Source organism: Ornithodoros turicata, chromosome 6 (genome assembly GCF_037126465.1).
Source record: "Ornithodoros turicata isolate Travis chromosome 6, ASM3712646v1, whole genome shotgun sequence".
NCBI lineage: Eukaryota > Metazoa > Arthropoda > Arachnida > Ixodida > Argasidae > Ornithodoros > Ornithodoros turicata.
Window position 1 is genome coordinate 72,487,404 of NC_088206.1, and position 23,124 is coordinate 72,510,527.

At 43.9% G+C, this 23,124-nt stretch overlaps 2 protein-coding genes across 2 annotated transcripts in view; one reads left to right on the plus strand and one right to left on the minus strand.

Annotated features, from left to right (window-relative positions):
* The window catches only part of LOC135397305 (uncharacterized), a 56,857-nt gene extending 47,400 nt beyond the window's left edge, over positions 1 to 9,457 (plus strand). Inside the window, exon 5 of the mRNA XM_064628786.1 lies at positions 9,134 to 9,457. Within this exon, the coding sequence (XP_064484856.1) occupies positions 9,134 to 9,247 (114 nt within the window). The 3' untranslated portion in view covers positions 9,248 to 9,457. The remainder of the gene's footprint in view (positions 1 to 9,133) is intronic.
* LOC135397303 (neuroglobin-like) overlaps positions 1 to 23,124 on the minus strand; it is a 156,399-nt gene that overhangs the window by 107,133 nt on the left and 26,142 nt on the right. The window lies entirely within an intron of this gene.

A 23,124-nucleotide genomic window follows, 5' to 3' on the forward strand; every position in this document is an offset into this window, starting at 1 on the left:
CGTGGTGAACTGGTATTGAAATTACAACCCTGTTGTGTTGTCAGTTGCGTGTGGGTAACGTCTGCAAAACTGTGCTGGTTATGAAAGAATTGTTGAAATGCAAGCGAGCTGGTGATTAGAATTGATATTACCAGCACCCCGAGACTAGGAAGTATACGAAAACAGACACAGCAAGACACACACGCTTTGTCCGTGTGTGTCTGTTTTTGTTGTCCCTATAGTCCCGGTGTTTTAGTAATATGAATTGTACTGTTTAGACGAGGAAACACACCACTCGTGCACATCCAGTTGTTTATTGTTTGCTTGCCGTCTGTTTGTTTGTCTGTTTGTTTTTCTGTCTGTCTTCTGGCTCTATCGTTCCACCCAAAAGCCGTAGCCAGTACTGACAGGGTCGAAACTAACCTCTACATATTTTTCTTTCATATCCAATCCGAACCAGTTGCAGCTTTGCCTGACGTCAGCATTAGCAGGCAAATTTTTGCGACGTCACAGGCGTGTGCTAACGAAGTACGGTGTCATTGAGAGCCTATATACGTCCGTCCTTTTTTACTGTCTTCCCCTTGCACTAGGGTTTCATCGATTTCGTCTAAATAGATCACCAAACACCTCGATTTTTGACGCTTTTGAACATTTTACGTATCGTAGGGAAAGTAGTAGAGTAAAAGTAGTAGAAGAGTAAATCGTAGAAAAAAATGTACAAGTTTCCGGCGACGCAGAATCAAAAATAACAAAGACTGTTAAGAGCAACCATTTACTATATACATTAAAAAACAAGACTTTCGTGCAGCAGGCTGCACTTCTTCAGGTTTGAAGACCTGTTACAACTCAGGTAACAGGTCTGTAACAGGTCCTCAAACCTGAAGAAGTGCAGCCTACTGCACGAAAGTCTTGTTTTTTAATGTATATAGTAAATAGTTCATGCTCTTAACCGCCTTTTTTTATTTTACGTATCCTTATATGTGTACGTACATATGCGTGTATTTGAATTCGAATTCGAGACAGAGCCCACAAAGGCTCCGCACGTCTAGACCAGTCTCACCTCTAACCCTTTTCCATGATCGTCGTAACGTCGTATAACATTCAACCGCAAGCAGCGAGTGGAACGGAAAGGGCGGCCCAGGAATTAGAATAGCTGCCAATTTTATGATCCCTTCACATGGGGTGTCCGCCTCGCGAGCAAATTGAGCTCAAGGCTTGTTTTTTTTCTTTTTTCTTTTTTTTCGTGGCAACGGCGAAATTATGAAGGGTGTACATACACAACGGGTCTGTTTCTTTGAGGAGGTATTCTCTGGTGATGGGCGGGAAAGCATACGCAGAGAGGAATGTGTCTTGCGTCGCGTCCCTGGGAATGTTTTAGGAAGGAAACCCGATGTATTATATATGGGGAAGGTTCTTTCTGTGTGGCACTAGAGAGCTTTGCTGTTTTTTTTTTTGGGGGGGGGGGAGGGGAAGCACGCTATTTTTTTGAAAATAACTTGGGTCCCCGAACTCGCCCCAAAGTGAACCTGCCTCGGCCTCGGGAGATGTTGCGAGGAAGAGCCCACGGAAAAGAAGTGAAAGACATGCACATCCTAAATTCACTTGCGCAGTTTTTCTCATTAAACGAAATTCGTACGCACTCTGGATACTATGGCTACAGTCGGACGGTGCTGCGACCACAATGTACTTGCGTTTTGTGTTGGGGTGGGGAAACCCTGTAAAGCTCTCTCGCGTTGCCCACGTTTGCGCCCATACTCCGCCCGTTTGATCGCGTGCGCTGAAATCAGTCTGGGGCTGATTGCTGACTAAGTTACTTTTAACTTGTAACTGTAACTAGTTACTCTTGGGTTTAACCAGTTACAGTAACTAGATACATTTCCAGAAAAGTAGCTTTTTACTGTAACTATATAGTTACTATTTATGTGAATGTAACTGCAAAATGTAACTAGTTACTCGAATAATGTCGATCCTTGTTTATGTACGTACACACGTCATATTGACTTATACAGCTTCTGATTAAGGGCAATAATACTTTTATCGCACTTAAGTAAATTTAAATAAATGTATGTTTTTAACGATTGTATCACCCTCTCATGGTCATTTTTATAAAAGTAACTGTAATGTAACTAAGTTACTTTCTCTCAGTCACTGTAACTGTAACTAGTTACTTGACCAAGAAAGTAACTATAACTGTAGCTTAGTTACTTAATCAAGAAACTCAGTTACTTTTTAGAAGTAACTTACCCAAGACTGGCTGAAATTGCCTCCCCCACTCCCCGTCCCCATTTCTGAAATTCCCTACCACCGTCTCGAGTACTCGGCGGGGCTTTTTGAAACGGAGTGTAAGGTGTAAGTGTAAGGTGTGCATCTCCTTTCACGCCAACACAATAGGGAGAGCCAATCTAGGTGACATACATGTGAACGGCGTGATGAGATACGGCTACCTTTAATTTAGACACTACAAATAATTGGCCCGAAATGCATGGCGAAAGGAGCAGACTGTGTCGCATATTTGGTAATTAAAATGTTATTTTTGAGAGCACCACCTAACAAGTGTCATACGGGGCGTTACAAATTGATTACCGCTACACGGCGGAGATTAATTTCTCCTAAACAGATTAATCTTTGCATTTTGTGGATGCAAACGTTAAATGCACAGTGTTCGTTGAACCAGAACATTTTAATTACGAGCAGGCACGAAATTATTACATCAATTACTCTTTCTGTTGCAGGCCAACGAAAGCGTAAGATACAACCTTCTACTGCAGTAGGTTGTCTAGAACTAACAGTTATTTAAGCCCAGACCGGTTCGTATTTACACTTTGTGCTTCTTAATGATTATTTGCATTTCATGCGACGTTAATTGGTACGAATGAGACCTGAGTGGAATTACTCATTATCAATGTCTATTTACGTACAGTGCCTCTATGCTCCTATAACTCGCTATAATTAACTTTCTATTGCCGTTAAAGTCAACGTCGACGCTAGGTCGAGGTAGTGATCGATATACACATATAATATGACGTGGCATGAGTAATATAACGGAAAACGTATTTATTTATAGTTTGTTTGCAACATAGTTTCAACCCTAACGCTACAAAAAACATACTGGTAATGCTGATGGTGATGTGATAAAGAAAACATATATAAAAAACATATAAAAAATATAAAAACATACTGATTGGTTTGATTTTAAGAAAAAATAAAATGGAGATTTTGGCTTCACTAGTTTGAGTGAGCTAGTGAGTGAGTGAATGAAAAAGAAACAAAAACGGGGAAAATTGGCACCAATAACGGGGAAGCCGGTTACTCTATAACACGTAGAGAACTCAGAAAACATACACTAGACTCACTAGTGTGAGGCCCGCAACTCCACATCACTTGTACCAGTTACTTTGGTGAAACACTCCTGGAATGATGATGCCAATGAAGAGGATGATGATGGCGATGATGATGATGATTAGTGGTGGTGGTGATTCCGGGTGCGTTTTCTTATTGAACCCGAGTAGCCAGGAGTTGGGTAACGATGTCAGAGCCTTTATCATCACGTGACTCCAGAGTAACCGTCTTTGACCGTAATTTTCGAATTGCTAGAGTTACTCTGCGCTCAAAATGGTGGACTGGCCTGACGGGCGAGACGATGTGGAAGCGCTGGCAGACACTCTGTTTAACAACTTAACGCAGATGCGTGCACTCCAGCAGATTTTGAAAATGCTCGACAGTTTTTAACCAGTCCTACATTTCGAAAATGAACACCACCCGTACTGTCTGTCAACAGGACGGTTGGTAGCAGACGACGCATCGTCGTCTGCCAGCTTGTGCGTGACGTCAGAACGACGGCTACCCTTCTGCAGAGCAGAGTAGAGTAGAGTTGTCACTCCCTGGCTACTCTGGCTAATTTTCGCCGCAGAGTTATGACGTCATTTCCGCTAATCTGGCTACTCTGGCTATTTTTCGCTGGCTGAGAGTAACTCGGAGTTGCCAGAGTTGAATAAGAAAACGCACCCTCCGACAGCAAACAGTTGCAAACGCACACTCAATTGTCACGGAACACGCAAACAGTCGAACAGCAAAAAACATACTCTTTGTCTGCTAGCCATTGATTGTGTGGAAATAACTCCTCCTTTGCCAATTGGAGCAATTGGTAGTATCATGATAGGTATTATAAGATAGTCTTTCGTTACTATTACGTAATTTTCACCTGATACGTGAGTTAGTAATATATTAACCACTGTTGTGCAACAAACCGTGTTTGGTAATATTCGACAGCTGCCCTTTCTCAAGCAGTAATTTGCTTTATTTCACGTCGCTCGGTAGCATATGTCTTTCTTAGCCTGTACTGTTCACCCGGAAATGTTACATTATAATATTACATCACATAATGAAATCACTTTAACTCGCGCATTCCCAACTGTGCCAATATGTAAACCATTTTCGAAGCATTAATTCCTATCGGTTTTCCTGACAAAGACTTCTCAACTTCCCTCAAACTATCGCTCTCGGAGTGTACCTGCATCTGATCGCCATCCCTAAAGACTAGGGAACAAAAACAAAGAATACGACGACACGACAAACTCATGTATGTGCCTGCCGTCCTTCGTTCGCCTCTTACTTCCACTCTTCTTCCATCGTTCTAAGAAATTCTCTCTTTTTTTTTTTCTTCTTCTTCTCCACACTCTTTTTTCTTTTTTGCATTCCTGCTTTGTCGGTGGAAATCACTCTCAAACGCAGCAACAACGTGATCACTAATTCCCAACCCCCGCCGCATACGCGGCCTGCAGCTGTGCATCACCGTAAAACACACTTTAGGTGCTACAAAGGGCGCAAAATATCGCCCTACCACCCTTTCTGTCCAGCACAGCGCTCCGTCGTATTTCACCCTAACAAAAGAAGGACGATGATATACGACACGCATTACGCCGGGTCTACACCAAAAATACGCGCACGCCAGACACCGGAATGAATTTAAACGAAACGGAACCAAGAACGGCGTTGTCTTTTTTCTTTTTCTCTTTTCTTTTTTTTTTTTGTGTGTGTGTTTGTGGTTTTGCGCAATCATCTCATTTTGATTTTGTATATTTCTTATAAATGTTTTCACTCCCGCTGTCTCTGCCTGTAACACCGCGATGTTTGTGTTTTCTCGTCCTCCTATTTTTAAAAAAGAAATGTTTCTCGAAAGCGACGCGCAGAGGGATGACAAACGATTTCAGACTGGATTCGTGCTCACTCCGGAACATGGGGAATGCGCGGCATAATAAAGGACACAACGCGGTTGAGAAATCGGTTTAAGAAACCGTAACGGGCATGCCTCGACAAAGCAGACAGGAAGATTGAAAGAAGAGGGGACGTGAAATAGGAACGATGTTGCACTGGGAGGATCGTGGAAGAAGACACGTTTAAAGTAAGAAAACAAAACGGACGGACGGGACAGAACTATACACTGCAGGAAGACAGCGAGACAACGTCGTTCAGACAACAAGATTAAATCCCTCCTCGTCATTTTGCTACGGAAGGGGTTCACCTTATAACACGTGGCACAAAAGAGAAAAATGTTACATGGGGCCTCTCTTGAAACGAGCGGCGTGGCCGAGCGGGTTAAAGGGACGTCCGGAAACCCATGTATGAAACAGATCCCACTATGTTCGGCAATTTACCCGGCTGATGTTTCGTCCGAAAAGTGCTGAGATATTAACTAAAGGAATCTTAAATATCAACGGTGCTTCCGCGGCCGCAGAAGCTCCGGCGGCGTGACGTCACTCCGCAAGTAGAGGAGTGAGAGGGCGACGCTCGGAGGAGGAAAAGGCACCGTCCACACGCCCCGTCCCTCTATGGGACGCTCGCACGGCCGCGGCACTCCTTTTCTCAAGGTCGCGCCCTCATTGGTTCTTAGGGAATGACGATTTCTCGTTTTTCCAGAGAGGGAACTCCGGGATACTCTCAACATCCGTCGCCTGCTCTTGTCATGTATTCCATCGAACAGCAACAACTATAATATTCTGACGATGAAGTGAGGATGTTTTCCACTCTAGTTAGTTAGTTAGTTAGTTAGTTAATAAATTAGTAAAATAAAGTAAACCATCGAATAAGAGTCAAACTACGCCACACTTTCGCGCGGGATTTTCGATTTCCGATTCAGTGGTCCACGAGGAATGAAATGACCCTCCCCATTTTTTTTTTTCTTTCTTTCAATCAATCAATCATCAATCAATGAAATGACCCTGTAGTTTCGCAATCGACGGAAACAGACGTGGCCGTCCCTTTAAAGCATCCTCTCGTTGGTGGCAGCCAAGGTTGTGCTGAAGAGTGGAGGTGGTGGGTTCGAATTCTACCACCGGCTGTGCTGCCTGAAGTTTTCCCTCGGTTTTCCGGTAGACTTTTCACACGAATGTCGTCACAGTTCCCCCTGAAGTCCGGCCAAGATGCACACTAACCCCCCACTTTTTCCTGCTGTCCCCCTCTGCACCTGTTCATGTCTGTACGTCGCTCATAGCCACAGCTGCGTCGCGGCGGTAACACGGAATCATGAAAAGATAGCTATCTTAAAGCGTGATTTATCGGAACTCAACGGGAACATGTGTACATCTACTCGCTGAACCTGAGCTCCCAAGCAGCACACTGTACTGAAAGTCGAGTGCAATAGGGGTGGACGGTATGTGTCTTATCAATGTTCTTCAGTTTCACGAGTCTGTTCAAGGCCTTCCACCTACCCGCCCACCCCTATTGCACTCGACTTTCAGTACATTGTGCTGCTTGGGCTTCAACTGAACCGGGTGCTCACAAAGATCCGTGCTTAATCGGTCTCATTTTATTATCTTCACCGACTGCGTATCTTATCTTTTAAATGCTTCAACGTTATTTGGCGGTGCTCACGAGGAAGTGGTACTTGAAGGCAAACTAATCCTCTCCGTGTCAACGGTGATCGAGGAAAATATCGTCCGCTTAGAATATGTTCAACCGCTATTTGTCTCGTACAAGTAAAGCAGACATCCCGTCTGTCTAGACAGCCTAATCTACGCAACGTCCGTTGGCAGTTTCAGTTTCGAATTCAAACGGTTATGTCTCGAGCATCAAATTTACATAGAAATGCGTAGTGCGGGAAGTTCCTGCTCTTGTGGGAACTGCTGTAATGATGCATACATTTAAAGGAATCCTGACTGATATTACTGCGCGTGGCTTTAAGTGCGGGACGACACGGGTGTCAGCCGCTGTCGTTGTGAGAACAACCTTCACGTGTACTTGATCCAAGGAAACTTTAGCAGAAACTTGAAAATGGTATATCGCTTTCGTTAGTTCTTTTTTTTTTCTCTCTCTCTCTAAAAAGTAATAGGAACTGGGAACATAATTTCGACTATTTCAGATTTAATTTACGGGCGTATCTTCGAAGGAACACATACACCGTGACGCAGTACTTCACCTTTCTGTTAACATTTACGTAATCCTCAGAAACCTTTATGAACGTCTACGAGGTAACAATAACGGTGTAGCACGTTTCAGTAACTTTAAATAGCACTTTTTCTATGCGTGTAGTTCCGTAGAGCGACTGTGTACTTTTTCGCAAGGACAACCTCGTAAAGTTAGCTTTAGCCGTAACCATCCGTGCATAGCTAAGGAATACAGAGGGCATAGCAGGGATAGCAGGAATACAGCTAAAAAAGCTGCTCGAGCGGCTTGACTTTTGATATGTTGACTTGACTTTTGACATTTTAACTGTTATAACGAAAGGGGCCATTTCAGAGCTACCGAGTTTGACGCAAGTTTATCAGAGTTAAATGAACTTCCGTCGTGGGAAGTTCCGGTGGTATTACCAGCTCGTTCACGCAAACGCAATTTCGACACGGAGAACCGTTTCCAGTACGGGTGTTTTCCCAGACACGGAGTGTTATGCACGTAAACACGAGCATGTATGCAGCTACGTCAATACATGTACAATGTAACTCCCTTTCAGAGATAACACCAGGGAAGTGGACTTTGGGAACCCTACAATTTATTGCACAGTCAGTTGAATACATTTTGTGAAAGTGCAATAAATATCTCTAAATTTAATCCCTCAAAGCCATTTCGTTTTGCAAAATTTGCGTCTTTCTGTTTCTCTCTCTCTCTCTCTCTCTCTCTTTAATGAAAAATTCTTCAAACCACTGGTGTTACCTAATGGATATTACCGCCCCCCCCCCCCACAACGCTGAAGACTCGGAATGGGTGGGTTGGAATCCTACGACTGGCTGTGCTGTCTCAGGTTTGCCCTAGGGCTAACCAGCAGACTTTTATGGACAGGTGTCAACACAGCTCTTCCTGAGGTCGGGGCAGGACGTGTGCCATTCCCTCTGTCTCTCATTCCTTTCTGCATTCTCCTCCCCATCTGTACGCTGCTCATAGTCACACTTTATTCGCGGTACTAACATGGAACGGCAAAAAATGATGTCCCACATCTTGTTTCGCGAACCGTCCGGTTTTCACCCTCTGCTCCCTGTTGTCGTAAAGAGTTCTTTTCTGCCTGCAGAATGAGGAAGAGACCCCCCTTTTGAGAAAAATCGTGCCCTAATAATCGGAATGTTATTCTCCCAAACTCCGAAGTACTACCAGTCTCTATATTTGAACTCTCGTCGATCTAGAGGCACACATCCTTTAGAGCCGAACACGGCGGAGGAGCCGACCGTCTTTCTTGTTGTTCTTTTCAACATTGCTATGTACGTATAGCACATTTTTCGCGTTGCTTCCTTTACATGTAACCCGCGTCGGCATTTCAAAGCGCAGGTATTCCTCTCAAACCGAATCTGATAAGAAAAGCTGGGAGAGATTTTGTAGCGTTGCGTAAGGATTAGACGGAGCGAGTCTTTCGAATCCTTTTTTCCTTTTTGGATCGTATGCTCGTGGAGTTCTTGGTCGTTACGTTTCGTGCGTTCGTGAAGGATCGTTGGGAATAAATAAGTTCAGCATCCCGCACGCGCGAAATGGAAATAGAGAAGGGGAATAGATAAGGGGAGGGGGGGGGTATGTTTAATGTGGCAAGTTCTTCGGGACGATCTGGAAGTGTGGTGCCACCCAGGAGGCAATCTTCAGCACGGTTATCATCATAGCCTCGCGCTATTTCAATTTCGTTTGAGAACAAGACAGAGTCCCGTACAATAAATTCCATTCTTTCTGCCTTTGTTTTCAGCACATTGAGAAACACCAGGAAGGAAGCTGCAACCTTGAAATCTTCGGCCTAGGGTTCTGTTTGATGGCTGAGGATAGCCTCGTAGCTCGATGTCCCACATGTATACTCGCTTGATTGTGGCTGAAGACAGTCAGGCCCAGGAGAAGTGGAGAGAATAAGAAGGAGGGAATGCAATCTCTGAAGAGTCGAAGTATTAGAGGCTGCGACGTCACAAGACAGCCAACAACAACAATAACAATAAATGATGACGATGAGATGGGGTGTTTCACCGTGGTGGTGCGGTACCCTACCCCATTGCACGTGGAACATTATATGAAGGTGATGAAGGAAGGATGAAAGTACGGGAATGAATTAAAGCGTCTGAAGCAATCCAGTGGACGACAGGAAGTTTATGAACAGGTGAAGAACCCGACGATGGAGCACAGGATCTTCATAGGGGCAAGACAGTCAAATGTAAAGTACGACAGTTAAGAAAACCCGTAATCATATCTATTTACTGAGTATTTCAGCTCAAAACTCGCCAACGAATTCTGGAAGAAAAACGAGCAACTTACAAGTTATTAACGGACGAATATGAATTCGTGCGTATTTTGAAACTCATTTCTCGACATAATATAATGGCAGCCAAAACGATCTTCTATGTGGAAGAAACGAAATGAGATTCCGATTATTTTCTTTATTTCATTTTGATTTGAACATTCGTCGATTGTTGGATAGCCCTCCGTGGCTCCCCGTTACTCGAAATCGTAATTGTGTGCCGACGAGAGCTTCGCCAACCGATAATGGGGTGGTTCCGTTTGAGCGAAAAGGACTATGTAACGTGGATAAAACGAGATATAGAACGCACAAAGCGATTTACCCTCGCTCCGCTTCAGTCCTCGTGGCGCTGCTAATCATTCGCTCGTTTACGGGCGACGAATGGTTTGTGCATCCAGTCCGCGGTTTAGTGGACTCGGAAATAAATGAGGTGTTATTGTGCGAGCGCTGACCGTAGTAGTGTGCGAGTGATGATTCGTAAGAGTTTATTTCAGAGTGTGGGTATGAAAGATTACCAGTTTTGGATGGGGGCCAAGTAGACTCTATAGGGTCTTATCTAAAACGAAAGAAAAAAAAAACTCGTTAAAACAGCAACAACAAATGGACTGATGATAATGAACGGGGAAATTCGCCACCTCGGTTGTGGCGTACTACCCCAATGCCGACGGGACTGCATGAGACGTATAACAACGTAAGTAGGCATTTATTGCAAATAACTCGTTACAAGCAACAAAAAAATTATGTGTACAATTCAACATCGTGAAGCACATTCGAGAAATATTAGCACATTAATTAACCGAGAAACTGATAATTAATCGAGAAATATTAGCACATTAAGTGTATCTGTATTAGCACATTATTCTGCGTGCCTTGACTAGGCTTCGGATCCCGAAATCCCGGGATTTTGGGTAAGAAATTTTGTCTTTCTTGACAAGGAATAATCGGTTGTACGAGTGAAAAGGAAAGAACGGTGTCATACCGACATTTCGTTTCGAGCGTCCCTTCCCCGCACACTAAAAACTGGGTTTAATGCAAAATAACAAAAAGGGAAGGGAAGGGTTAGCCACGGTGTAGGCTTGCTATTCCCAAAAGCTATCACCGCTGAACTTCACCGCATAGCACACTTTTCGCCAACCATTGCTACGAATGATAGAGTTATCGCTTCCGATTTGAAGAGTGAGGGGGGCGTACGCCTTTGCTAAAAGGTGTGGAGATTTCCGTAAAAATATGTAGATTGCAGTAAAACATACAATTTGCTTAATTAACATAGTTTTTAGGCCAGGAGTTTGTGCCGTTTCGTCGTCCGACATTTTCTATTTCGCTTTTTGCTTCGAAACAACGGAAATATGTGATGTCAAAAGTTATTGGGGAGCTGCGCAGAATGGATTGGCTCTCCCGGGTTCAAATCCTGGTGTCGGTTATACTGTCTGGGAAGAACCGGGCAACACGCCGTCAGGCAAGCCGCTCTGAATTACCACACCACCACCACCTGATTGTCGGTGCCATCATCATCATCCCTTCATCCTCCCCCAACGCGAAATAGGGCAGTGTACCGCCTCAGCGGCGGTGAATCGCCCACCATCCAATGTATGTGTGTGTGTGTGTTGTCGGTGCCATGGTCGGTGCCAATGCGCCGGCGACTGCGTGAAATCTATTTGCTTCCTGTGGAGGCATCAAGAATAAAAAAATATCAAGCAGCATCATCAGACAAATCAGTACATAAGCGATCTAACCATGATGAATAGTAGCTACATCATGTAATCAAGTGCGAACAGCCTCCGTGCCACGAGTGATACAAAATATCAAAGATTATATACTGACGGTCATATACCGACAAACCACGGAGCAAACATGAAATTAAAAATTGGTTGTGTTTTTCTTTGTTTCTTTTTCACCCGGGAGTGGAGCATCGTGAATCGGGCTTCTCCTTACAACCATTTTTTTAAACGATTGTCCGAAGATCTGACAGCGTAACGTAAACGCAGGCTGGCTGGTGCATGAAATCCATGAAACAAGCCTGAGCATGGTAACGATCTTTGTGTATGTTCGTGTATTTTGTGTATCCCATTCTCAGGATCGTTTCATCATGGAGTCAAAAAATCTATAGATTTCAGAAATAATCTGTGGATCTGTAGGTCTTGCCGGAAATCTGTAGATGTGGCAACACTGGGCGCAACTGACGACGGCTCTAGTTCTAGCTGACGAGCTCCGCGCTTCCACGTGACGAATAAGAGCGAATCAGCTTGCGGAGCGCAGCCTGATTCGCTCTGCTTCGTCACGTGCCGCGCCGTACACGGACACCACAGTTACCCCGTTACGACGCCGGCTTTTCTTCAAAACGGGGCTTCTAATGCTAACGCATTAATACGTGTCCGTGTTCGGAGTAACGTGTTGAAGGTGTGGTACGCGTTTTACAATCCAGTCTAAGAAATTGAGCTATCAAAATGCCGCGCCAAAATCTCACTGCGCACGTTATTGAAATGCCCCGTATTTGCTTCACACGCTTCGTACAACAACCATGTATGACTACACAAATGTAGCGGACGCTGGGCATGCAGACCACGCGTCGGCTAATAATTGAAGCGTGCGGAGTGCACATATTTGAAGACACGCAGCGCTCGCTCGGACACGCGTGATTCATTTCCATATTTCCTGAGGCACGACCAGTCTTTGTACACTAGCTATGCCATAAACAGGACGATATGGCACAGAAGAAGAGTCAAATGACTCTGTTTGCGCTTCCAGTGAGGCATGATGAACGAGTTTGTTTCACGTGGAGGCGCCACATGTTGAAAGTGGTCGAAGTAGGTCGAAGTAAGGATAATAGAACGGGTAAAGAACATGCACAATAGCGCACGGTGTGGTGGTGTAAGTGTTTAGCGCTTTTATACATGATGAACCTACAGGAACAAGCAGTGTACGGCACTCCAATTGAAACAGTTATCATTATAACGTAAACAGAATATTACGCCTCATTACGAAAAAGTATCTTTTATGAACGACATGGAAATAGGGTTCATTCGCAGATGTCACACGCAGGGGAGCACCACAACAGTATAGCGGATGGCCCATCATGTTTCGTTTTCGGGTTTTATGATCTTCGCGATATTTTCGCGTAAAAATTCGAGGGAAAGGTGGGTGTTTCCTTTCCCATTTCATATGTCATCGAGGATTTTCGAGTGAAACCCAAGTCGTCTGATTCAAGCCGCCATTGTGATGATGAGACCAGAAACCAGAATTTATATTGTTCTGTAGTTACAACACTCACACTTTGCCAGAGGACGAAATGTTAGATGCTGAATAGAATATTTATTTCACTCGTTGACCAAATGCGCATAGCATGACCGAACGAGGTATGTACTCTATGTGGTATATATACGTAGACAACTTGACGGGTATTAACTTTTATTTTATTTTATTTATTTTATTTGCTAACGGGTATTAACTACCTAATTAAGAGATTTGGACTACATATACACATATTCTGTAAAAAAAAAAGTCAGGTTTGCCTGGCAATTTTCGAAGTTCAATTGAAAAAATAATACAGATAAAATGGTTAAACATTGAGACATTGAGACATAAACATTGAGACTTTGTGTTGTGTCGTCTGTTTTTCGTCTTTTTCCCAGTCTCGGGTTTTCGTCATGAAAAAATAAATTTCCCGCATTTAAAAATTCTCCAAAGCCTTCCTCAATGGTGGCAAAAGTTTCCAGAAGGTAATTGCCGAAAGTCCCACAATCCTCCGGCGAGGTCATCGCCAGTTAGAATTTTTTATCACTTTAGGTGAAACACCCCGTATAGCTGAGGCCCTTTAGGAGTACATGTGCGTTGTGAAGAGCAACGTGGCGGCAGGTGAGATGCTACGCCATCTACGTGTCATTATTGTCTTCTCTGACATTCCGCAACACTCGCCCTGACAGGAAGCACTTGGAATTGTGGCACTGAATGACCGGGGAAATTCCAACACGTGTCCCAGCTTTATGAAGGCTCGTTTTTAGGATCATAAAAGGTGGACACGCAGGTCCTCTACCACACTCTTAAAAATGAACTTCACCGCATAGCACGTTCCTAGCCAACCATCGTCTCGAATGATATCGTTGTCTGCCCTCATTTGTTGAAAACGGGGGGCGTACGCCTTTTCTGTGACAATTATGAACAGCATAAGTGTCACAAAAAGGCGTACGCCTCTCGTTTTCAACAAATCAGGGCAGATAACGATATCATTCGAGATGATGGTTGGCTAGGAGCGTGCTATGCGGTGAAGTTCATTTTTAAGAGTGCAGGACCTCTTTTGGTGTCCACAATTGATGACCATCGTCTTACGTTTGATCATATCGATAAATACCAATCACCTTGACATCTTTTTCTGTAATCAAACCTATAACCACTGCATCGTCAAATAGAAATAAAATGGTGGTTGTTAACAGCAACTTTTCCAAAAGCCTATCTTCTTCCGATCTTTCTGATGATGTCCGAAATTATCCGACCCTACTATCTTTCCCTTTCTTTCGCCCCCTAAAAAATATTTCCCGTCCCCTATATACCCCAATAAGTTGGATCCCATTTCAACATCCTCTCCGAGAGTGTTATCTTTATTTCCGTCTTAGTTGGGGCCTGTGTTCCTACAGCGACTCTATGTGTTCCCCCACAGGCTCTTATCTGGGTTACGAGGATTCTTTCACTTCTTCCTCCTGATTCTGCAGAACTCCTGGTCACTAGAATGTGGTATAGTCTGGCCTGTCTGCTGTTTCGTTATAGTTCTTTTCTTTTCTTTCTTTTTTTTTTGCGCTCGTAGTTTAAGGTTTCTTCATGTTTTTTTTTCTTCTTTGTGCATATCATTACCATATTGGAAATTAACTATCTTGACCGTTTTTGTGCTTCATAATTCGTTCGGCCTGCCTTTCCTGGTCGGTTCATTACCTACACATTCAAAGAGTGCTACGAACTGTAAAATTGACGATTTTTACGTTGTTCTTTTGTACCCTTCGTTACGTTCATCCGGTGTAGTGTTCATACTGCTCGATGTTTTTTTTTCTTTTTAATTTCTTATACTGTTGTGTGTACCACTCTAACTAACGTAGGTTATAGTGTTTTAATTTTCATATGCATCCTGTCTTAGCGACTGCTCTGAGAGCTTCAAACTTTGTTGCGGGTAATACTTTTTGCCTATTGCAAAGGTATCCACGATATTTATTTGTAGAAATAGTATTTTGCGACTACACCTTAGAAAAAAAGAAGGGTAATTTTGAAACGGGAGAAGTACTCGTTTTTAATGCCTCTATGTTACGTTTTCTTCTTACATGCTCATGCTTTCTATCTACACATTTAATGCGCACATTTTTAATTATAGCGAACGCGTCAACCATATCGCCAACCATTTGTGGAAGCAGCGCTGATAATCTGGTAACTGGTAGTATGTGCTTCTTTTTTCATTTGTGTCAAACATGATAGGGCTGCCTCTACCTGAACCGAACTCAGCCTATCTATCAACCTACCTTGGTTCCTGTTCCAATACCATGTTCCTCTAAGGGAGAGTAAGGATTGGGATTACACATAGGGTGCATGAGTCAGCTTATTTGTGTGTGTATATGTAACGTTGTGCTAGTGTTTATTTTCTTTCTTTCTGTCCTTTCCTTTCTTTTTGTTTCGTTTTGGTTTTCTTTCCTTCTTCTTTTTTTTGACTCCCCGTTTTTCTTTCCCTCCTTTTTTTCCAGCTTTTTTCCAGCTTTTTTTCGAGCTGTCCTGCATCTATGTCATACTCTCATCTAGCCTTTTGTTACTCCGAGAAGGGGTTGATATTTTGCGTGCAACCTATCGTGATGAAGGTAGAACAAACACGTACCGATGCGGCACACGAACAAAGATAACGGGAAGCAAGCACGGCCGTTATATATAGCCTAGAACGTGTAAGTTACCGTGACAGAAGGAATGACCAAGTACTCGCTCGCCTTGTTTCTTTCCCTTTATCTTTTGCCCTTTATTTTATAATCTTTTTTGCATCTTTCCGCCCTTAATTATGCATTTTGCACATGGGAGCTCGCTTTTGACGTAAAAATTCTAAACAAAAGAGCATTTTTACGTCGCCGTGTCCAAAATTTTTTCCCCAAGTTCAGGCGGTAACCCTTATCATCGCGAAAAGCCTACCTTCCTTGTTTCTAAACTTGTTTCGTTTTATTTATTTTTTATTTCTTCTTAGCTGTTTGGTTCTTTAAAGAATACTCCACGCTGCACTCACCTGAATACGAAATCCGCTTTAATTAGACGAAAAGAAATCGCGGCCTTCGCGTGCCTCTCTCGATTAATTGTACTGCCGTGACATTGCAACACTTCCTGCGTCACTGTTCGATTTTTTTTCTCCTATCGGTTTCTTCCCTCCCTTAATTTCTCCTCTCGTCATGAAGTTGGACGTACAGACGGAAGTCGACGGACGTTAGAAAAGAAAGACAAATATCCCATCCGGCAAAACACGAGAACGACAGAAACGCATCGAAATTAAATACTTCGGCCGACGTCCGTTCCCCGCATGAAGTCGAATCCGTGTCCAAGATTTCCTCCGGGTCCCTTTTTCTTCATCTCCACCGTCCGAAAAAGAGCGCTTCCAACGCAGTTGGGGAAATGAGACAAAGCTGAAGTAGCAGTTCTGTTATATTTTTGCCTGTACCCAATAGGTGAAAGAATCGATAGTTGGATCGGAACGAAGTACTGGTAAGTCAGCGTGACCCTCGTGATCTGCACTAAGATTGTTTGTTTCAAAGACTGCGAAGGGTCACGAGTAACTCGTCATTCTAACTGGGTACTTTGTCAGTAAAATTTGCCTTTGTTTTTTGTTTTTGTTTTTTCACTAAGGAATAGCAAGCCGTCTTTTTCTGGCTGGCTTTTCCTGCAAAAAAAATGATTCCCCATCCCTTTATCAGGAACTAGTCACAGTATACGACGAGTTACTTCTCTGTGAAAGTAACTCGCAACTGTCGGTAGGTTACACTTTCGGTGAAAGTGACTATTAAGTTACCCTGGTAGTGCCATATTTGCTTTCAACGATTTGCTCTTCCAACAAACTTCATATAGCGGTCTACATTTTTTCAGGTGCAAAATGAAGAGATGTAGGCTGCTACGAAAAAAAGCTTTACGCATAATAAACACGGAAGGGTCCATTCTTTTATATTCATTGTGCCTGCACCATTGAAGAAGTTACTTCATTTTTTATATAACTTGGAGAGAGCAGCTACCGCCTTGGTGTAACACACATTAGATGTAAAAATCCTGTAAAAACACAGTAAAAATCCTAAAATGAAGTCTTTGAAATAGAGAAAAGTAGGGAATAACAAAAATGCAGACGTTGTCCGCTTCGGTGCAGCCAGCGAGATTGAAAGCTGTATTTATTCGTAATTTCTTTTCTCAAAAAGTCACTGCTGTATAAGTAACTGTTGTTACTTTAACGCGGTAGCTGTAGGTGCAAATAATAGTTAACTTTTTCGGAAAAAAGTAACTTAACTCAGTTACTATTCTCAATTGAATTGAAAATTGACTTGAATTTTTACGACGTAACTGTAGGCTTAGCTTTTTTTTTTTTTTTTTTCAGTATCTTACCCATGGCTGCTACTGCCTGTAAGCTTTGTATTGGAGACTCGCACGTATTGTAAGTTTTCCGTAAAAAAATTCTGATCTGTAAAAAATGAACGGACGTCACGGTGATGATTAAGCTTCGTTCCCGTGAAAAGTGTACTGCTCGCTGCCGCGTATGCAGGAGACGAAGCAGAAGCCTCAACTAATATGGGCCCGACATGTGAAGAGAAATATGGGAACGAACGGTAAGTCTCATCCTAAGACTATTCTCACCAAACAGCTTGTATGTACACATCTTTTTGTATCGGTCTTTTTTTTTTTTTTTTTAGTCTCAGACTCCCACTTGGGCGTGTGATAAATGGAATGTATGCACGCACATTCACATATCTCTCCTTCCTCACACGGGGAAAGCGGCAAGGACGGGATCGTTAAAATCGATCGCATACTATATACTACCGGTCGCTATTCGCTTTTGGAAAGTCGAAACTTGGCCTTCCTTTTATGTTTCAACCCTCTAAGAAAGGGAAATAAAGAGGACGGCCTCTTTCTTTTTTCTTTTTTTGTTTCCCGTTCTTAGTACGTATGTGTGTAACGACAGATAAGGTACAGAAATCTGTTGCGCACTCGACATCGACCGATTTTTCTCCCGAGCCTCCAGAGACAAGTTTGAGGTGTTTATGGGAAGGAACGTCGCGTGTATGGTGAAGTGAACAGGCAATGGATAAATGGTAGGGGCTGTGGCAGATGAGTGTTTTCCGGAGACGGAAGGCCGTTGATGATGATGACGACAATGATGATGATACTGGTGGTGGTGGAGGTGATGATGGTAATGGTAGCGGAAACAAGAACAAATCACCATCATCGGTTTGAAAAAAAAAAAAAGAGTTCGTATTAATGTGGCGTACGTGTTTTTAAAAAGTGAACTGTACAGACACAAGGAACCGGAAGTAATGACACAGGAAGTTGCGCTTAAAGCTAGGAGTAGCCAGTAGGTTGACGCGTCGTGTTTATTAAGAAAGTACTGCATCGGGCTCCTTTTGTGTTCGTTTCTATAAAGCAACATTCATTTGCTGATAATTATGGGACACGGAGGAGACAACAGAGAAGACAGACACAGGACTACACTCTTAAAAATGAACTTCACCGCATAGCAGGCTCCTAGCCAACCATTATTTCGAATGATGTCCCTATGTGCCTTGATTTGTTCAAAACGGTAGGCGTACGCCTTTTCTGTGACACTTATGCGGTTCATAATTGTCACAAAAATGGCGTACGCCTCCCGTTTTCAGCAAATCAGGGCAGATAACGATATCAGTCGAGATGATGGTTGGCTAGGAGCGTGCTATGCGGTGAACTTCATTTCTTAGAGTGTACAACTACTAAGTAAACCTTTATTCACACAGAACCCTGCAACTACACTCTTAAAAATGAACTTCACCACATAGCACGCTCCTAGCCAACCATCGTCCCGAATGACAACGTTCTCGCCCCTGATTTGTTGAAAACGCGAGGAGGAGCCTATTTTGTGCCGTGCATAATGTACACAAAATAGGCTCCTCCTCCCGTTTTCAACAAATCAGGGGCGAGAACGTTGTCATTCGGGACGATGGTTGGCTAGGAGCGTGCTATGTGGTGAAGTTCATTTCTAAGAGTGTAGTGCTACACCTGAAACTAGAATGGGTAACATTAAGTGAACTTGGAAAGTTTAAATTTGTAGTCGTGCTGTCTACTTAAGTCGTGTTACTTCAGGACATGACGACACGATGCACGATTAGTACGTGGAGTTACCTTGAGATGGCGAGGTTTCAATTCTGCCGTGTTTGCTGTGTTGCTATTCATTAGAGTAAGGGGGATACGGTTTATTATTATGTGAGATGAAAGGCAAGCCAGACTGCGGTTCCTTGAAAGGGATTGTGACAGTGAAATGACGAGCGTTTCAAGAGGATCCGTTGAACACTATATTCTCCGCCTGTTGTATAAGTGACAGTTTGTTAATAAGACGAGGTCTACTTGATCAGTACGGTTGATGTACACGTGCAGTATAGTACTTCAGTACTGTCGGACAGGTAACATCAAAATATCCGTAGGGAATAGGTATTAAGTTACGGCGTTAAACATCCGTGAAGTATCGGTGGAAAGTACTCGATAAAATGTTCCGTTGCACACCAGTGTCTTGAAACTTGGTAAATTTCGATTTGCACAGCTTGGAACTATTAGCGTGAGGTATGCCTAGTAAATGTGATTTTAATAAAATGCTCCGGGCTGGGGGTAATACCTTCTTCAGGAGATTATGGACGTCGTGACTCCAGCTGCTTGGAGAACTCTATCTCAGTAAGCGCGTATCCCCCAATGTGATTTCAACACGTAAAACTGCCTGGAGCCAAATCGTTTTCCAACATTGATTTCTCGAAATTGCCAGCAGGAGAAATAACCACGGGGAGGGTAAAGAAAGGAGGGAAAATCTAATAATGGAATTTTTCTCCCAGTCCACCCGGGGCTGACGATGAGAAACCGATGGAGCTGACGTCTGTCGGGTTGCGATTTTCCCGATGCTCGCCTCCTCTGTCTCTCTCTCTCTCTCTCTCTCTCTCTCTCTCTCTCTCTCTCTCTCTCTCTCTCTCTGTCTGTCTGTCTGTCTGTCTGTCTGTCTGTCTGTCTGTCTGTCTGTCTGTCTGTGTGTGTGTGTGTGTGTGTGTGTGTGTGTGTGTGTGTGTGTGTGTGTGTGTGTGTGTGTGTGTGTGTGTGTGTGTGTGTGTGTGTGTGTGTGTGTGTGTGTGTGTGTGTGTGTGTGTGTGTGTGTGTGTGTGTGTGTGTGTGTGTGTGTGTGTGTGTGTGTGTGTGTGTGTGTGTGTGTGTGTGTGTGTGTGTGTGTGTGTGTGTGTGTGTGTGTGTGTGTGTGTGTGTGTGTGTGTGTGTGTGTGTGTGTGTGTGTGTGTGTGTGTGTGTGTGTGTGTGTGTGTGTGTGTGTGTGTGTGTGTGTGTGTGTGTGTGTGTGTGTGTGTGTGTGTGTGTGTGTGTGTGTGTGTGTGTGTGTGTGTGTGTGTGTGTGTGTGTGTGTGTGTGTGTGTGTGTGTGTGTGTGTGTGTGTGTGTGTGTGTGTGTGTGTGTGTGTGTGTGTGTGTGTGTGTGTGTGTGTGTGTGTGTGTGTGTGTGTGTGTGTGTGTGTGTGTGTGTGTGTGTGTGTGTGTGTGTGTGTGTGTGTGTGTGTGTGTGTGTGTGTGTGTGTGTGTGTGTGTGTGTGTGTGTGTGTGTGTGTGTGTGTGTGTGTGTGTGTGTGTGTGTGTGTGTGTGTGTGTGTGTGTGTGTGTGTGTGTGTGTGTGTGTGTGTGTGTGTGTGTGTGTGTGTGTGTGTGTGTGTGTGTGTGTGTGTGTGTGTGTGTGTGTGTGTGTGTGTGTGTGTGTGTGTGTGTGTGTGTGTGTGTGTGTGTGTGTGTGTGTGTGTGTGTGTGTGTGTCGAGCGCTTTTCGCACGTGGTTCTTCGAGCGGACGAATAAAGACTATTTCTGCGGAACCCTGTGTCCGAGAGTCCCTATCGGGCTGAGTGAGCAAAAAAAAAATGAAAGAAAGAAAAAAAAAAGGCGGCTGGCGGCCTGATTATTGAACAATGGGTTGGTGAAGTGGATAGAGTGACGATGGAATAAGTTGGGCAAGTTGGAAATGAAGAAAGTTTAGGGATGTCGGGTAACAAGAGAGAAATAAATGAGGCGAGACTATTTGAGCGGGGAAAGGAGGACCACACAATCTCTTCTGCCTTGTAATGCTAAAAGATGTGCATCTATCGCAGATTTCCGGTGAGAATCTGTGCTCGAGCGCAGAAACAGCAAGAAGCATTCCACGTGCTCTGGAGCTGATTAGAGTAGGCGCTAATCTGTTGGGCAGATAGAGCCCGCTCGTATAATCGCTTGCACGCGTTACGAGCTAACGAGGGGTGGGGCACTCGTCGAGAAGGGCACGTGATAAAACACGTGCGTGGCGCTCTTCGCGCGATACGTGAAGGGCGTCGTATACGTCACGCGCAATGTGTCACTTGCCCCTCTTTTTGAATTTCCCGCCCGCCTTTTTGAATTTCCCGCCATAACGACGATGAAGCGACTAAGCCCCCTGATAGGGCGAAGGTCGTGTCGCTTCTGCGCTCGAGTGGTGCGTAGTTCTGGTTTCGGCTCATTGGCAGAGCGAAATTTGGCAGTTCATATCTCAAGGTACGTTTGCTTCTCAGGGTGTCTAATAAGGACGATGGATTTCAATAATGACTGGCTCGAATTCTGCTAGACCGCATTTCCCAGAAAACATCTAATTAATAAGTTAACTAATACGTTCTAGCTAATTAGTCGTCCACTAGTTTCATACGCTGTCCTGCAGGATGTCCGCCTCACCGCATAACCAGCCCGCCAAAATGCCTCAGCGTTGCTGTCACAGCTTTTTTTTTATCGAAAATCTAACGAACAAAAAAAAAAACGGTATTTCCTATGGGCATTGTCTCTGTGTGAATGAGTTTTGTTGTGGCCACGATATTGCTGTTCCTTTCGCCAACCTTCCTTCGTGAACAAACCTCTGGGGATGTTGGCTTCTACAGCGACGTCGCAACCAAATCAGTTGTATGTGAAACTGAAAATAAGTATATGTATTTGTGCGTGTGAGAAAAAGGGAAAGGGCTGCGGATGCTCATAGAAAGTTTCCCGGAGCTCTGGCTACCCCCAACCGGCCCCGCTTCCTTCCTTTCCCACAGTAGCTTCCTCAAATCTAATAGACAATGGTCTAGTCGGTCCAGCGCCAGCGCAGTTCCAATCAAAAGATATCCCCCTTTCTTAGACCGACAGCTCGACCCGTGTTGTCTTCTTCTTAGAAGGAAGAACCCCGCAAAAGAAGTCCGGTTGAGGATTATCTCGCTCTTTCTAAAGGACGTGGAGGACAGAAAGTAAAAGCAATGAGCCAGACTCAGGGAAGATTATCTCTTCGGTTGGCTCGGGAAGAATTCACATCGAAAACTGGCCACACAGTCCTATCTATCTCCATTAGGATAGGCCGATTCCAGCACGTATGTATGTATGTATACAGGGTGTCCCAGTGACGGAGAACTCCACGTGAATAAAACAAAATTGGATGTTTCTAACAGGCGTGTACTGTAATTAATCGCCAGTTTTCTTTTTTTTTTCCTTTTTTTTATAGCTTCTGATGAATGAATTAGATGGGGGGGGGGGGGGGAATATGTTTAATACAAAGTAAGAAAAAGAGAAGGGAAAGGTTAGCCACGGTGTGGGCTTGCTATTCCCTAATGCTTTCAAGCAAAGAGAAGAAAACAGCTGGGATACAGAAAATTATAAAAAAATACAGAAGAAACTGCTCCTTCACTAATCGTTGCGCATAGGACGCATCAGAGATTGCCCAGGAGTTTAGATTCCCGAAGGAATCGTGTCAGCGCAGACGTGATGGGGATAACTTTTAAACTATCGCTTTGAGGGCCAAGGTACCAATTGGAAACGTGTCGAACGCGCTGAGAAACACCTGACCGAGATGTTTCCGCCAAGCTTTGTGTGGGAGAGGTTCTGTCATTTTTAAGTCTTGCTTGCGTGTTAGTATATAGGGACACCTTGCATAGCGAGGGTACCTTTCTTTGCCTCCAGGTGTCCCGAGGCGTAACCAACAAGTTTTCTTTCGACGCTTCGCTCACGAATAAGCGAAAGCTGCTGGCAACGGCGTACCCCAACGTCCCATTTGTTTATTTATTTATTTATTTATTTATTTATTTACACTACCCTACTGCTCCACCTAAGTGGCAAGTAGTTAGTCTTTATTTCCTACGTTGTGTGTGTGTGTGTGTGTTTTAGAATGCTTAGGTTAATTCGATAGCGTTTTGTCCCAGTGTTAATGTTCTTCGCGGGGGGGGGGGGGAG